At 50.2% G+C, this 15498-nt stretch overlaps 1 protein-coding gene across 1 annotated transcript; it reads right to left on the bottom strand.

Moving 5' to 3' along the window:
• Positions 1-770: 770 nt before the first annotated feature.
• Positions 771-9894, bottom strand: LOC133342530 (vacuolar protein sorting-associated protein 37B-like). Its single transcript, XM_061551694.1, has 4 exons — positions 9679-9894; positions 6564-6735; positions 5131-5213; positions 771-3877 (listed from the first exon to the last, which is right to left on the bottom strand). The coding sequence occupies exons 1-4, from the start codon at positions 9844-9846 to the stop codon at positions 3257-3259; spliced, it is 1044 nt and encodes a 347-aa protein (XP_061407678.1). The 5' UTR covers positions 9847-9894; the 3' UTR covers positions 771-3256.
• Positions 9895-15498: the final 5604 nt, after the last annotated feature.

Below are 15498 nucleotides of genomic sequence, written 5' to 3'. Positions count from 1 at the left end.
GCAGTCGCACTCCTTGTGGGCTGTCTTTGATGTTCCATTTCTGAAGATGAGGGCATCTACCTGGTGTTGCGTCCTTCCCCCCGCACATCAGATTAGCACGGTTGGCTACGTACGGGGCGAAAGAAGTTTAACACGTTAATGTTCTGATGCGTTTGAGGGCAGTCTCGTTTTTTTATTTTATTCGCGTATTTCGTTTAAGACCGTCAAATACCTCGATATACATTATTTAATACGGACCCCGAATTCGTTCTCTGCATTGATGTCGTCTTTGTTTTCTTGTCGCTGTGCTCATGGCATGACGCATCTCACGTGCTTTGTTATTACCGGGCAACTGGTAAATGGGATTATCCGTGGAACAAAATACATTTCGAGGAATGTGAATGCCAGGAGGTGCGATGCGTGTCGATGCAGCACGAATGGATACCAGGTGAAACTATCACTGTGAATTGTTACCAATGACATTCGGTTACATCGTTTATCGTCTCACCAGGACACATATCCAAGTGCTTGCCCATACAGTTCGCCAGCATCGGCTCAAGCGAATCGGACTGCTGATGAGACACTTAATGTTGAAACGGGTCCAGTTTTGCTTGTAATTGAACAAAAGCTTTTGAAATTATGCACTCCCAGGATGCAGTGAGGCTGATGGATGTGTAAAAATATACTTTGAGTTTGAGGGACAGATTCATGAAGGAGACTACGCAACATTTCCTGTTTTTTGCGAAGGTGGCGAGCTGGCTCCGAGACGAGATGTAGCCAACACACACACGCCCAGATCACCGATGTTTAATTGTAAATAGAAACATGATACGATATATACAAAGACATCATGATTTTGAAATATCACGGCATTTTCCAGTTTTACCAAAACAAAAGCCAACACAGGATTGGGGATTCTCTTGCGACATCTCGTCCAGAAGCAACAAGCTCAGAAATGAACTCGGCCCCGCTCGGTGGAGCGAGGCGGCCACTCGGGACCAACAAAGTTCTCGTAGTTTCTGAATGGCCCCCAATGGCCCCGTGCAACCACTTGGGTTGCCACGAGCCCCTGTTGAACTCTCTCATCAGATATACTGCTGTGTAGACAGACCGAGGCTGACTGAGAAAAGTGTTCAGATTTAGTCTGTGGTGGAAAAGGTGGAGACCCGAACCCGCAGCCCAAGTGTCGCAAAGGACGCGCGCACAGGCCGCGGAGTCGGGACGCGGCGCGCTTTGGTACCCCCACCACACCTACAAGCTCGACGTGTTTATTTCAACCACCGATTTGAAGGCAGATTCGGTACATAAAACAGAATTGTGTTACGTAATAGTTTAGTTTATATGGTGAGAAAACCCTAACTGAAAATAAATGCAAGTGCTACGGTTTTATTTTTAAACGCAGGAAGTGGTGTTCACTTTACCGACTCTAGGATGATGGGCTGAGTCAACCGCCCACAACTTGCTGACCTCGTCAAGGACGATAAACCATCACACCAACTCCAGTCATTCTCGCAGCAGCTTTTGGATGACCATCGAACAAAGACGGTCACTGCATCACGTGCTTTCAGATGCGGTTCTGCAGCCGTCTGGAACGCTCTTCATTGCAATATTAGGAAGCCACTAGATTATGCACTTTTAAATCTAGATTGAATACCAATTTCTTTAGAACTTATTTTTGTCTTGTGTGTTGTCCTTCCCTCGCACATCCAATGAGCACTTGTCTACATATGGTGCGAAAGAAGTTCAACATACAGTACATACAATAACCAGGATTTGAACTCGCAACCTTCCAATTGCAATTGGCTCGCTCTGCCGCTGCACCCAGGCCCAACTCAGCACTGTCAAAGTTGTAATCGATTCAAGTTGACACGTTTCTTGAATCGAGCAGACAGCTGCTGCTGCTGTCTGGCCTGGCGACACCGTGGGGGGGTTCCCACCGCGGCCTCCTCCTCCTCGCTGCTGCCAGTTCTGTTAACATCATCGCAGACTCGTGCAGTGGCTTCCAATGCACGATTACATTTCTCATTCCATTCCATTTCCATTGTGTATACAGATTAAACATACATATGATAGGAAGAAAATGCACTAAACCCTACACTATAGCATTTATTACAAAGTAAAATGTTCACGGCACGCAAAACAGACTTATTGATACAAGTTCAACAGAAGATCACTTTACATCGCCCGGGAGACGACCGTTTGCCAAATATGAGCGGTGCAACTCCCAACATGCACAACGGCCACCCCGCGCCGAGTCCCATCCGCACTACCCACCACCCGGTACACAACTCCTCGTGTCTGAGCAACAACCACCTGCCAAGACTACCAGCGGGCCTGTCCGGCAGCAGAGAACCCAACCGATCCGAGACCACTCCTTGCAACGAGTCCCGTGAGCGCAAACGCAGGATGTTCCTGCACGTGGGGGGATATACACCAGCACTATTCAACGTGAGCTTCTTCAAACTAAATTGTTCCGAGCCAAATTTCGCTACAGGAAATGTATTTAATTAAATATAGATTCACGTTTTTGCAGTTTTAAACGCAGTTGTTTTACACCAACTTATGTTGGTTGTTTTACACAAATGTATGTTGGTTGTTTTACACCAACTTGTGTTTGGTTGTTTTGGCACTGATTTCTATTTGCTTCATTGCTGTCTTTATTGTGATTTTGGTGACCCACGGTCACTCTTGAAATTACACTCATCCTTGTCTCTTGAATTCTCACCTGGTTAAGCAAAATAAACGGTTTACTCTCCAAGGGCACATGTGGCGCAGTTGTGCTTCGTGCCACATCAGGGCTCAAGGAGCTTGGGGACTTCCTCCTGGACACTGACGCTCACAAAGCCCAACAAGAAACGCTCTTGTCAGGACAGTTAATCTGCAAATGTACGATCCACAGCATCACGCTGAGAGGAATCACGCTGCAATGATGAAGGGTTAGGGGTCTGCAGCGCGGCAGGGTAGTGGCGCAGTGGTAACACTTACCTAATACCAAGAATTTATTGGGTTCGATTCCCGACTTGGGCACCTATGTGGAGTTTGTATGTTTTCTCCCCATGTTCTGCATGGGTTCCTTCGGGTTCTGCGATTTCCTCCCGCAGCTAAAAAAAACAGTAACTGATATTGCCCGAATATCCCAATTCTGAAGTATTCAGGAGTTATGGTAAAGTTTAAAAATTAAATATATAAAGCGTTCTCTGTACATTACATCATGTGGCAATGAGAGGAGTGAGGGGATAGTGATAGCGAAGGGCTACAGCGTCGATGGTCGGCTCTACTACTGCGGCATCACGAACCCAATTTGTGCCGGGCCAGAGCGGGGCGGCAGGGGAGGAGGCTGGGAACCTATGTTCCACTGCCCAGGCCGAGGAGGGGGATTGGGAGCCCTGTGCAGGATGGGCCCCCAACCCCCTGGCTGCTGGGGGGCTCCGTAGCCCGGACCCTGGTAGCTGAATGGGGCTGGCATGGAGGGCCCCTGGCCCCGGTGCTGGAGGGGCGGCAACGCTCGATTGGGGTCGAGGGCCTGGGCTGGCATGGAGGCGCCCTGGAAGTAGGGGTAGTGCATGGAGTTGGGCGCTGAGTTTTGGGGGCCGGGCTGTGGGTGCACAGGGCTGGATGTCCTCCCGGGCATGGGGGGCAGTGGAGCGGGCCTTGCGGGCAGTGCGCACTCAGCGTGATGCCGTTGCTGCTGCTGCTGCATATGTTGCAGCTGCTGTATATGTTGCAGCTGCTGCTGCTGCTGGTTCGCCTGTGGCTGCTGTTGCTGCTGCTTGGCGATGATCTCCTGCAGCTTCTCAATCTTGATACGGCGCATGTGAGCCAAGCGCCGCTTGTTCTGGTAGTCGTCCACAAACTCCTCCAGCGTCAGCTGCCCCTCCATAAAGTGTTCGGCCATTTTCTGCAATGGGGGAAAACCCAACTCAAATGACCGAGGACAAATATCGTTATTATTCCATTTGTTTACCCACAAGGCTTGAGTCCCAAGATTTTTGCAAGAAAGTCCTGCCAAGGTTTCACATAACATAATCGATGTTACTACTGTATGTAATCCAAATTGAGTAAATTGCAATTAATTTATCAGCATTGGGATGTTTGTCCAACAGCAATTACCTGTATTACGAATGATGTTGGTTGCACTGTGTGGGTTTTATTAGCTATGGAAGGAAACCGGAGAATCCGGAGAAAACCCATACATACTTGGGGGGGGAGAACATACCAACTCAACACAGAAAGGGGCCCGAGTTGGGAATGAAACCCAGGCGCTTCTTACTGCGAGGCACGAGCGCCATCCTGCCGCCCAATAAAAATATTTACCCAAAAAGTTGTAAATAACTTTTGTGCTTCCACAGTGCACATGTGGACCTTTCCTTTAACTTCTAAAACCACAACCACTTCTATCAAACCCCATCTACACCAACAACAATCAGCAAATAACATCGCCCGCAATCACCACCAACAACCTCAGCCAAGTGATAACAGGCATTTGCGTCGCTCTGGATAATACAACTAAATAAATAAGCCGACAGCCTCCACACCTCTGTCCCTCCACGTCGGAAATAAAAGTCCCGTGTGAAGTGACCCCACATAAGGGTGCACAGCTGTGCCACACTCGGTACAACGTGGACAGAAGCATCAATGGGCACCGAGGAGTCTGAGAGCGGCGGTCAACTGGCACTGCTGCTCGCACTCCACACGCTGCCAGGGGGTCCAGTCGTGGAAAGCAGGAACTAGAGTTTCAAAGTAGCAGTCAATGCTGAGGCTGGCAATTTGTCGCAGGACAACCTCCACCCAGGATGTGAACTCACGGCATTCCCACTGCAAACCACTCACTACCGCTCAGCTGCCACTATTGGAAATGAATAAGCAGCCAACATGCCCCATTCCTACATCTGTCCCTCCACATAAAAATACTCGTATTTTACACATCCCATGAGCTTCTGGAAGCGCATTATTTCTGCAGCACTGGTTCAAAACGCGCAATCTCTGGATCAGTTTTGACAATCAGTGTCTCATCAACAGTCAGGCTTGCTTAAACCAATTCTGGTGAAATTCCAGGTGCCCATAGGCAAGGACCGGTTTTGACATTCATTGTCTTACCAGGAGCGTTCAAAACATTGATGGTAAATGTGGAGAAATGGGACCGGCACCCACCTCTGTTTCGTCCTCGATCTTGGCACCCTCGGCCTGCAGCAGTGCCAGCAGGGTATCCACACCCTGCGAGTCCGCTCGGCTCTCTGCGCACACAGACAGCGCCATCGCCGAGCTCACATGTGGCCCCAACTCACACAGCCACTCACAACACACCACAGCCCTGACTCACACAGCCACTCACAACACACACGGCCCCAACTCACACAGCCAATCACAACACACCACAGCCCTGACTCACACAACCACTCACAACACACACGGCCCCAACTCACACAGCCACTCACAACACACACAGCCCTGACTCACACAGCCACTCACAACACACACGGCACCAACTCACACAGCCACTCAACACACACGGCCCCAACTCACAGAGCCACTCACAACACACACACAGCCCCAACTCACACAGCCACTCACAACACACACAGCCACTCAGCCCACACAGCCCTGACTCACAGAGCCACTCACAACACACATACAGCCCCAACTCACACAGCCACTCAACACACACAGCCCTGACTCACAGAGCCACTCACAACACACACACAGCCCCAACTCACAGAACCACTCAACACACACAGCCCTGACTCACACAGCCACTCACAACACACACACAGCCCCAACTCACAGAGCCACTCAACACACACAGTCCCAACTCAACCAGCCACTCAACACACACACAGCCCCAACTCACACAGCCACTCAACACACACGGCCCCAACTCACAGAGCCACTCACAACACACACGGCCCCAACTCACAACACACACAGCCCTGACTCACACAGCCACTCACTCAAAACACACACGACCCTGACTCCCACAGCCACTCATTCACAACACACATGGCGCCAACTCACACAGCCACTCACTCAAAACACACACGACCCTGACTCCCACAGCCACTCATTCACAACACACATGGCGCCAACTCACACAGCCACTCACTCAAAACACACACGGCCCCGACTCACACAGCTACTCATCTCACTTGTGAATCATGTTTCATAACTACTTATTTACCCAAGAAACCACATTGAGTCTGAAAACAATTTTTCAGGAGGGTTCTGCTACAGGGAGTGTGAGAAGAGCAAGGGAGTGTGGAGAGAGGGGCAGGCAGTGTGGGGAGAGAGGCAGGGAGAGTGGGGAGAGGGGGAGATGTGTTATCAATGCCAGCCCGACTCACAACGATTAGCGATGAGAGTAGAACTCCGCTTACGTATGGCCCTATCGCCCACCTATCCTATTACGAGCAATCCCAATGGACCCGCGGAAACGGCCGCTATCTGCCCTGTGTGCAGCGACAGGAGTGTGCAGCAACAGGAGTGTGCGGCGACAGGAGTGTGCAGCGACAGGAGTGTGCAGCGACAGGAGTGTGCAGCGACAGGAGTGTGCAGGGGGAAGTGTCGCATTGTCTGCACCCCTGCCGTACCGATCCTGGCAGCCTTCTCCGTGAAGGCTTCGTGTAGCGTCTTAAGCTGCTGGTACTTCTGCGCCAGGAGCAGTCGCCCCTCCTCCAGCTGCGGCTGCTGCTTCAGGTTCTCCTCGGCCAGGCTGCGGTTGCTGGCCAGGCACAGCTCCTTCTCCATCTGAATGTTTTCCAGCTGCGTGCGTGGCGCGTGTGGGCACAGATGCAGACACATTCAGAGAGAGCTCCTGAAGTGAGCGTTGAGGCACCGTTGCTCAGCTCCCGTTTACAGCCCTGCAAGAGCCAGTGATGGAAATTCCACATTCTTATGGAGCGACACAAAGCGGTAATCATCTTATTGTCAAAACATGTCCCACCAATCATATCATTCAGTCACACTTTCGCATCATCGCTTCCCACCATCACACAAATGTTACACCATCACGCCCCAGTTACATTGTGTGGAGTTTTTTTAGCTATGGGAATAAAACGGAGAACCCAGAGAAAACTCTTGTAGAACAGGGGGAGGGGAACATACAAACTCCTCACACGGGAATTGAACCCGGGTGCTTCTAGCCGTGAGGCACGAGTGTCGCCACTGCGCCACCACCCTGCTGCCACCGATTGTGTTCCACGACCATATGCACATGCGTCATTGAACACAGCAGCACTGTAAATACCATAGCCATGATACGTTTTCTGTGTACACAACAGCAGTTGTAAGCGTCTCAATGCAGCTGCGTCTTGCTTCACGTAACCGGTATCGGCAGAACATCTAAATTGTTTAAATTTACTGAAAAGGGGTCACACACAGCTACATCGCTCACTGTGACAAACTTGGTAGAACCCTCCTGAAAAAAGTCTTGAGACTCAAGTGTAGCTTTGCTGGGTAAACAATAATAAACAATATTAATATACAGTATGAATATACTATATGAATATACAGTATGAATATACAATAATAAACAATATGAATATACAGTATGAATATACAGTATGGCACAGCATCTCGAACCGCTGCGCTACACAGCCCTGGGTCACGGCCACGGACCAAACCCACGACGCAACCCGTAGGGCAGGTGACGATGTGTACAGTACTGTATGTGTGTACAGTACTGTATGTGTGTACAGTACTGTATGTGTGTACAGTACTGTATGTGTGTACAGTACTGTATGTGTGTACAGTACTGTATGTGTGTACAGTACTGTATGTGTGTACAGTACTGTATGTGTGTACAGTACTGTATGTGTGTAGAGTACTGTATGTGTGTACAGTACTGTATGTGTATACATACATCGCGGGGCAACAACGTAGATATGTTGAACTTCTAACGAAAATATTTTTCAATTTAGATTTAAAGTGCGTACACAAACAGGGGCTGGACTGGCCAGTCGGGGTACTGGGCACGGCCCGGGGGCCCCTGAGGCAACGGGGCCCCCGTAAAGGTGACTCATACAGGTGACACAGGTGACACGATGCAGGTGACACAGGTGACACGCCTGAGTGGAGGTGACACGCCTGAGTGGGGATGTCAAGCGATTCTCGAGACGTCGATCAGTGGCTTCCTGACTGGATTATCGTTTCCTGAGCCATTAAGTCGACGATTACATCCGATGGAGGGCGAGAATCCGATGCCCCGATTGGTGCGAACAATCCACGCGGTGGGCGCACACGGAAGTGGATGATGTCAGCAGCCCGCCCTCGCAAGAGGCCACAGGGGGGACCCCGCTGGGGCCTCAAGAGGGGAAAATCCACTGGGGGCCTTTGTGGTGTGAATTCAGATCTAATGAGAATTCCCATTTTTCCTCACTCAATGAGTCTCCCCATCACCCACCGAGGCTCGTTCTCACAGAGTCTCACCCTCCCTCACACTCCCACACCCCGTCTCACACTCCCTCACACTCCCTCACACCGTCTCACACTCCCACACACTCCTTCACACTCCCACACACTCCCTCACACTCCCTCACACTCCTTCACACTCCCTCACACCGTCTCACACTCCCACACACTCCCTCACACCGTCCCACACACTCCCACACACTCCCTCACACCGTCCCACACACTCACACACTCCTTCACACTCTCACACTCCCTCCCCCGTCTCACACTCCCACACACTCCCACACACTCCCTCACACTCCTTCACACCGTCTCACACTCCCACACACTCACACACACTCCCACACACTTCCACACACCGTCTCACACTCCCACACACTCCCTCACACTCCATCACACCGTCTCACACTCCCTCCCCCGTCTCACACTCCCACACACTCCCTCACACCGTCCCACACACTCCCACACACTCCCTCACACCGTCCCACACACTCACACACACTCCTTCACACTCTCACACTCCCTCCCCCGTCTCACACTCCCACACACTCCCACACACTCCCTCACACTCCTTCACACCGTCTCACACTCCCACACACTCACACACACTCCCACACACTTCCACACACCGTCTCACACTCCCACACACTCCCTCACACTCCATCACACCGTCTCACACTCCCTCCCCCGTCTCACACTCCCACACACTCCCTCACACCGTCTCACACTCCCACACACTCCCTCACACTCCCACACACTCACACACACTCCAACACTCACACACACTCCCACACTCACACACACTCCCACACACTCCCTCACACTCCTTCACACCGTCTCACACTCCCACACACTCCAACACACCGTCTCACACTCCCACACACTCCCTCACACTCCATCACACCGTCTCACACTCCCTCCCCCGTCTCACACTCCCACACACTCCCTCACACCGTCTCACACTCCCACACACTCCCTCACACTCCTTCACACCGTCTCACACTCCCACACACTCCCACACACCGTCTCACACTCCCTCACACTCCCTCACACTCCATCACACCGTCTCACACTCCCTCCCCCGTCTCACACTCCCACACACTCCCTCACACCGTCTCACACTCCCACACACTCCCTCACACTCCTTCACACCGTCTCACACTCCTTCACACACTCCCACACACTCACTCGTACTCCCTCACCCCGTCTCGTGAGTGCCTCACCCTCGCACTCCCCGCGCCTCACTTTGGGCCTCGCGGGACGCCGCGGTGCCCGCCCGCCCGCCCGCTCGCTCACCTCCTCCATGTCGCGCACCATGCTCTCCAGCTTGGCGTCATCCTCCAGCAGCTGCTGCAGCTCCTGGGTGCTCATCTGCCGCAGTTTGTCGCCGTGAGGCGGCCGCAGCGAGCCACAGGCGCCAGTGCGGCCGCTCCCCGGCTCCGCGAACCCCGTGGCCGCCATCATCGCCTTCTCCACAACAGCTGCGGTGACGTCACGAGGTCGTTGCGCCGTGACGTCACTGCATTCGAGTTATGCAGAGCTAATCCATGACGTCACCTCTATGACGTCACTCCACCACGACGCGTGACACGTCACGCGGATCCAGTACACGGGAATAAGAGGTTGCATGACGCAATAGGCCATGTGCCTTGCCCCCCCTGGTGGCCAGAGCTACGAGTTGCCAAGGGTTGACAACCGCCAAGAGATTTGTTTTGAACAGTTTTGGGGCCCCGCCTGACCGATTGGCGAACCCCCTGAGCTGATATCGTTACGCCACTGGATCCCGTCTTCCTTATAAAATAGAGCAAGTCAAGATCTGTAAGTATCTTGGGGTCATCTTTGATTCAAACTGAATTTTAAAGATCACATTGATTATATTGGTAAAAAGACAAAAATAAAAATTGGTTGTCTGTATCGACACAAGCACTGCTTACCACATATGTTCCGTTTGGAATTGATAAAAGCTACCATACTGCCACTACTTGATTACTGTGACATCGTGTATAAATCAGCCCCAAGTACTGTACTGAAGAAGCTTGACTCAATTTATCACTCAGACTTAAGATTTGCATCGAACTGCCCATATAGGACCCACCACTGCGATCTCTACATTGGGTCAAACTTAACATCTTTTAATGATCGACGGCTTGTGCATCAGATCGTATTTATTCACGATGTACTTACAAAAAAATCAGCAAACTACCTGCTGGATCTCCTCACTGTGACCTAAGGTCCTCGCACATTTACCAGCTTCACATTCCTTATTGCCGTACACACACTGTAGGAAGGGCCTTTGCTATTGATGCCCCCAGGGTCTGGAATGCTATCGCAATAAACTGCAACTTGGATCACTACCTGTGAGATCTTCACTCACAACTGCTCTAGAGGAGTTGTACACCCCTAGCTGCCACTGCTATGCAGAGTGGCCTGAAATCAAATGCATCGCTCCGGACGTCCGCTGCAAAGTATGATCTTGAGTTTGGTTATAGTGTGCTGATGTTTAAAGGTGCATTGAAATAGTTTGATTCTCCTGCTGATACTCGTGCTGTTATGGAGTGACTCGTGCTGCCAGCTATGGCTGCAAAGTTTGGTCGTACATGTTATGTAATATTGTTTATTGTTACATTTGAATCACAGTTCCTGTGATCATTGTTACATTGTTTTTATAGCTTTATTTTCATGATTTCGAAAACGTATGGTTTAGCCATGTTTGTTTGTTGAAGTAAAGAGTTAGCCTGATAACTCTAATCTAAATTGTCTTATGGTTGTTATTGTTTGACTTGCATCCCATTGGGATTTTTGCACACAGCGTTGATATGCGGTGCTTTTTCTGGAAGACTTTGCTGTTTTTTCCTGGATTTTTCTGTTGCGCTTAGTCACTTTAAGATGTTTCTTGTTCATGTTTTTGTTTGTTGCGGTTGCACCCGAGTCAAGAGCCACATGGCTCACAGGGCGACACCTCATAAATGAAACTGAAAGACGTAAACTTCCTCAATCTCTCTCTACGTGTTAATACACTCTCAGTGTAATCATCATGGTCTATACTCGTTGGTTCTTTCGGTAAAGTCACGTAGGTATAAAATAAATCACGTTTCGGGCGGAACACAATCGTCCGTCATCAGGTGGGACAAACACATCAGGTGGGACAACCACAGCAAGAAACAAGTCACAGCAAGAAAGAAACAAGTGTTTCTTGCTGTGACGGACGCTTGTGTTGCGCCCGAAACGTCGTGATTTAATTTATTTTCTATCTACGTGACTTTACAGAAAGAACCAAAGAGTATGGATCCCCGCAGTCACGAAAACTTCAAATCTAGAATCACCATGGTCTATCTACTACTGGGTAAAGGGCAATGCGATGTTGTTGGTGTAAGTGCAATTCCGGGCATCTCTCCATCCCTCTTTGCACACTTTTCAGTTTTGTAATTTCCGTGGGTCCAACATTGCAGGGAGTGCACTGAGTGAGTGATTGGCATCTGGGCGTGATCCCCTGAAGTGTCTTGGCAGTTTATGAAGTTTGTAGAGGTTAAGATGTTTAAATTGCCCTTACATTTAATCAACCAATTACCTAGTCGACACGTAGGCTTTAGCAGCCGGTGATGTCATGCTTCATACGGGAGGTGTGTGGGTTGGGTTGGGATGGGCTGCCCGCCGAGCGTGAGCCTCACCGAGTCTCAACTCTTTCCCAGGAGGGTCCTACCAGGCTTCCGCAGTAGGGGGCGATGGTGCTGCTGCCGCAGCCGCCGCCGCCGCTGTATATCATCCCAATTGAGTAGCTTGCAGGTCATATTTCAGCATTGGGATAAGTTGACCACCCTTCTGCGCTCTTGCACAATGTGGGGGGGGGGGGGATTACTGAGGCAACGTACACTATGCATGTGCATTATGCGAGCCCTTTGAACTTGTCCTTCCTGTCTATTGTGTTTATTCAAATAACCCTATACCAACGGTAATCCCTTTTGAAGTACGCTGCCCTTTGTAGGCATGCATTTTAACAATGTATTATTTGATGATTCGCTTCCACGCAGCACTAAGGCGGTAGCTATCCGAACGGTTAAAGTTATTTTGATTTATTTTAATTTCTATAGATTATCTAATTAGTCTTGGACAGGAGTAGCTCGTTTTGCAAAAAAAACTTCAACGTTATCAAAATCAATTGAGTGTCCTTGTTGGCACGCATGTTCTGATACTGCTGACAGTTGCATTTGGGATAATTTAATATTTCTCTGATGTTCAATGGCGGAGCTAGGATTTTCAGGTAGGGAGGTCAACCACTTCAGAAATGAAAAATGATAGGAGTTGTTAGTAAGGACTTGTCCCTTGCTTTTTATTCGACGCGTGTGTGATCGGCATCGCGCTCACTGAAGGTGTTTGCCTTCAGGGAAGTCGCGTACTGTATACGCAACTGCGCACAATTCTGAGTCACTTATAACCGCTTTGCCGTTACTTATTGCCAATTATGGACTCAGACTATTGTCCTATCATCTCATAGAGTGCCTGGCACATAATAATATGCTCCACAGTGGCAGTGGGGGTCGCCGATTTATTACTAATAAACCCCAATGATCCAATTAAAATGAGGGATTTCGATCGGATGATTAGGGGGGCACGTGCCACCCCACCCCCACTGGCTCCGCCAGTGCTGATGTTCTTTCAGTCTCATGCTGGTCAATCGTCCCGTTTTCTCCACAAATCTGTCTGTCGCCTGATGAAGCTGGTTGTAATTACTGGCGAAACGTCGTACTCAGTTTGTAAATGTTGTAGCTTGGCTCTCCAACACACCGGTGTGCTGTACTAGTGACGAATTAGCACGTTCTGTTTACGTGACAACCCTTACTAGTTGGCTGTGTCGGGTGATGGCGAGTTTAACGACACATTTATATATTTACGCGATCTCACCCAAAAATCTAGTATGGATGATATTGGTCGTGAAATCCTCCTACGTGTTAAACTGAGCATTGGGATGGTTACATTGCGCGTGTTCCCTTAACTGGAAGGACCCAGAGGAAGCCCATGGAGAACAGGGGTAGAACATACACACTCCTCACACTCCACACACGCCTAACAGCACCACACACTCCTCACAGCACCGCCACTCCTCACAGAACCACGCGTGTGCGTGCACCGCCACTATTCACAGCGGTTCATATTCCCACACCGCGATGAGGGAAAACGGCAGTGAGTCCAAGTGAGTGTGAGAGGGCGAGTGTGAGAGGGCGAGTGTGAGAGGGCGAGTGTGCTGTGTGAGTGTGCTGTGTGAGTGTGCTGTGTGAGTGTGCTGTGTGAGTGTGCTGTGTGAGAGGGCGAGTGTGCTGTGTGAGTGTGCTGTGTGAGTGTGCTGTGTGAGTGTGAGAGGGCGAGTGTGTTTTGTGAGTGTCCTGTGTGAGTGTGCTGTGTGAGTGTGCTGTGTGAGTGTGCTGTGTGAGTGTGCTGTGTGAGTGTGAGAGGGCGAGTGTGCTGTGTGAGTGTGCTGTGTGAGTGGTGATGAAGTGGTTAGAGTGCTGCGCTATGAAGCCACCTATCCGAGTTCGATTCCCCCTCACGGTCAACACCAGTGACGATTATCTAAAGCAGTACTGGGCCTCTCCTGGGTCGACTCGACCTCAAATGAGTACCTGGTGTGATGTGTAAAACATCGCCACTGGGGAGACAAATGTGGCCGGGTGTGGTGCTGGCCACGCACCCCGTCGTGTGCCTTGCCGGCCTTTAAGGCGACAGGGTGTGTGAGGGGCTGCGAGTGGATCTCTGAGAGAGTGAGAGCATCAGTGAACATGGGCTGCTGCAGGGTGATTCGCTTTCATCGCGCCACCCTACATCGACGTGCGCCACCCAGGTCCGTGTAGGTGTGTACGTTGAACTTATTTCGCACCGTACGTAGCCAACCGTGTCCCACAGCGATCTGATTACACTGCCCTGTAAGGGCTACAATGTTATTCCCACAGCGTGATAGCATTATCATTTGTTCTAATGGATCGTTTAGGTCTTTAAACATTTTCCACCTGGGAAATATCTGGAAACAGAACGCCTCAATTGCACAATTGCCACTGCAAGCACACTATGACGCGCGCACGAGCACCGTTCTGCTGCCCTAGTTCTATAAATATAACGCGACAGGTTTTGCTGCCAGTATCACGACTCATAACTGATGTTTGTATTCGGGTTAAGACCATTGTGTGGCCGAACCCAAGAGTCAATTAAAAATCTTAAAATATAATATGCATGTTTCTGAAATGTTTAAAAATAGCATTTATCATGAAATTGACCTGCAACCAATGTAAAAATGGTGCATTATCGTTGTTATACTTATTTACCCAGGAAAGCCTCAACTCTTTTCCAGGAGGGTCCTGCCAAGGGTTTCACAGTAGGGGGCAATGTTGCTGCTGTGGTCCCTATTGGGGTATGTGGCGAGTCTCAGTTGCATTGCACTGTCTGTGTTTTTATTGCAATGGGAGGAAACCGGTGGAAACTGGGGACAACATACTGTGCTAATCCATGCAGAAAGGCGCCCGAGTCGGGAGTCGAACCCAGGAGGTTCATGCGGTGAGGCGCGAACGTCACCTCTGTGCCGCCGCCGCCCCCACATTGCCACTCATATCAACGACGAAGCGGTCTGGTTATAAAACGCGTAAACTCGAGTATAAACTGCCGATTCACGGTGGTCACTGTTCACGTTTGAAGGGGCCTGGTCGCCAAGTAACTGGCTGTGTGCGTATCAACGCTTCACTGCGCTCGCCTTGTGGTGGAAAATTACCGCGCGTGTCCCAACACCGCAAATTGGCAGCCATTTGTCTGCAGTCTGCATTCAGCACCATGGTTAACACGAGCGTCGCCACCTTCTCCACGATGGACCAAACGTGGACAATGTTTCTAAGTTAGCCTTAGCCTATCTGAAATGAGCAATGTATCGAGTAAGAGTTCAACATGAAGCCACCGGATCTCAGTACACATTAATCCCTGCCTTCTGAATACAGGTGCCAATTCCCGCATCGTGAAGAGTCAAACTCGGACGGGTGGCGATTCTCGTGTTCGCAGACATGAATTTGAAAACAGTGATTGCTAAAACATCACTGGTTACCGTTGTATGTACAAGAAACCCACTTGCGAGTGAACGATGCG

This window comes from Lethenteron reissneri, chromosome 15 (genome assembly GCF_015708825.2).
Source record: "Lethenteron reissneri isolate LAM-NWPU_2019-01 chromosome 15, ASM1570882v1, whole genome shotgun sequence".
In the NCBI taxonomy this organism is placed as follows: Eukaryota; Metazoa; Chordata; class Hyperoartia; order Petromyzontiformes; family Petromyzontidae; genus Lethenteron; species Lethenteron reissneri.
Note: the sequence above shows the minus strand (reverse complement) of the source record. Positions and strands in the feature narration are given on the sequence as shown.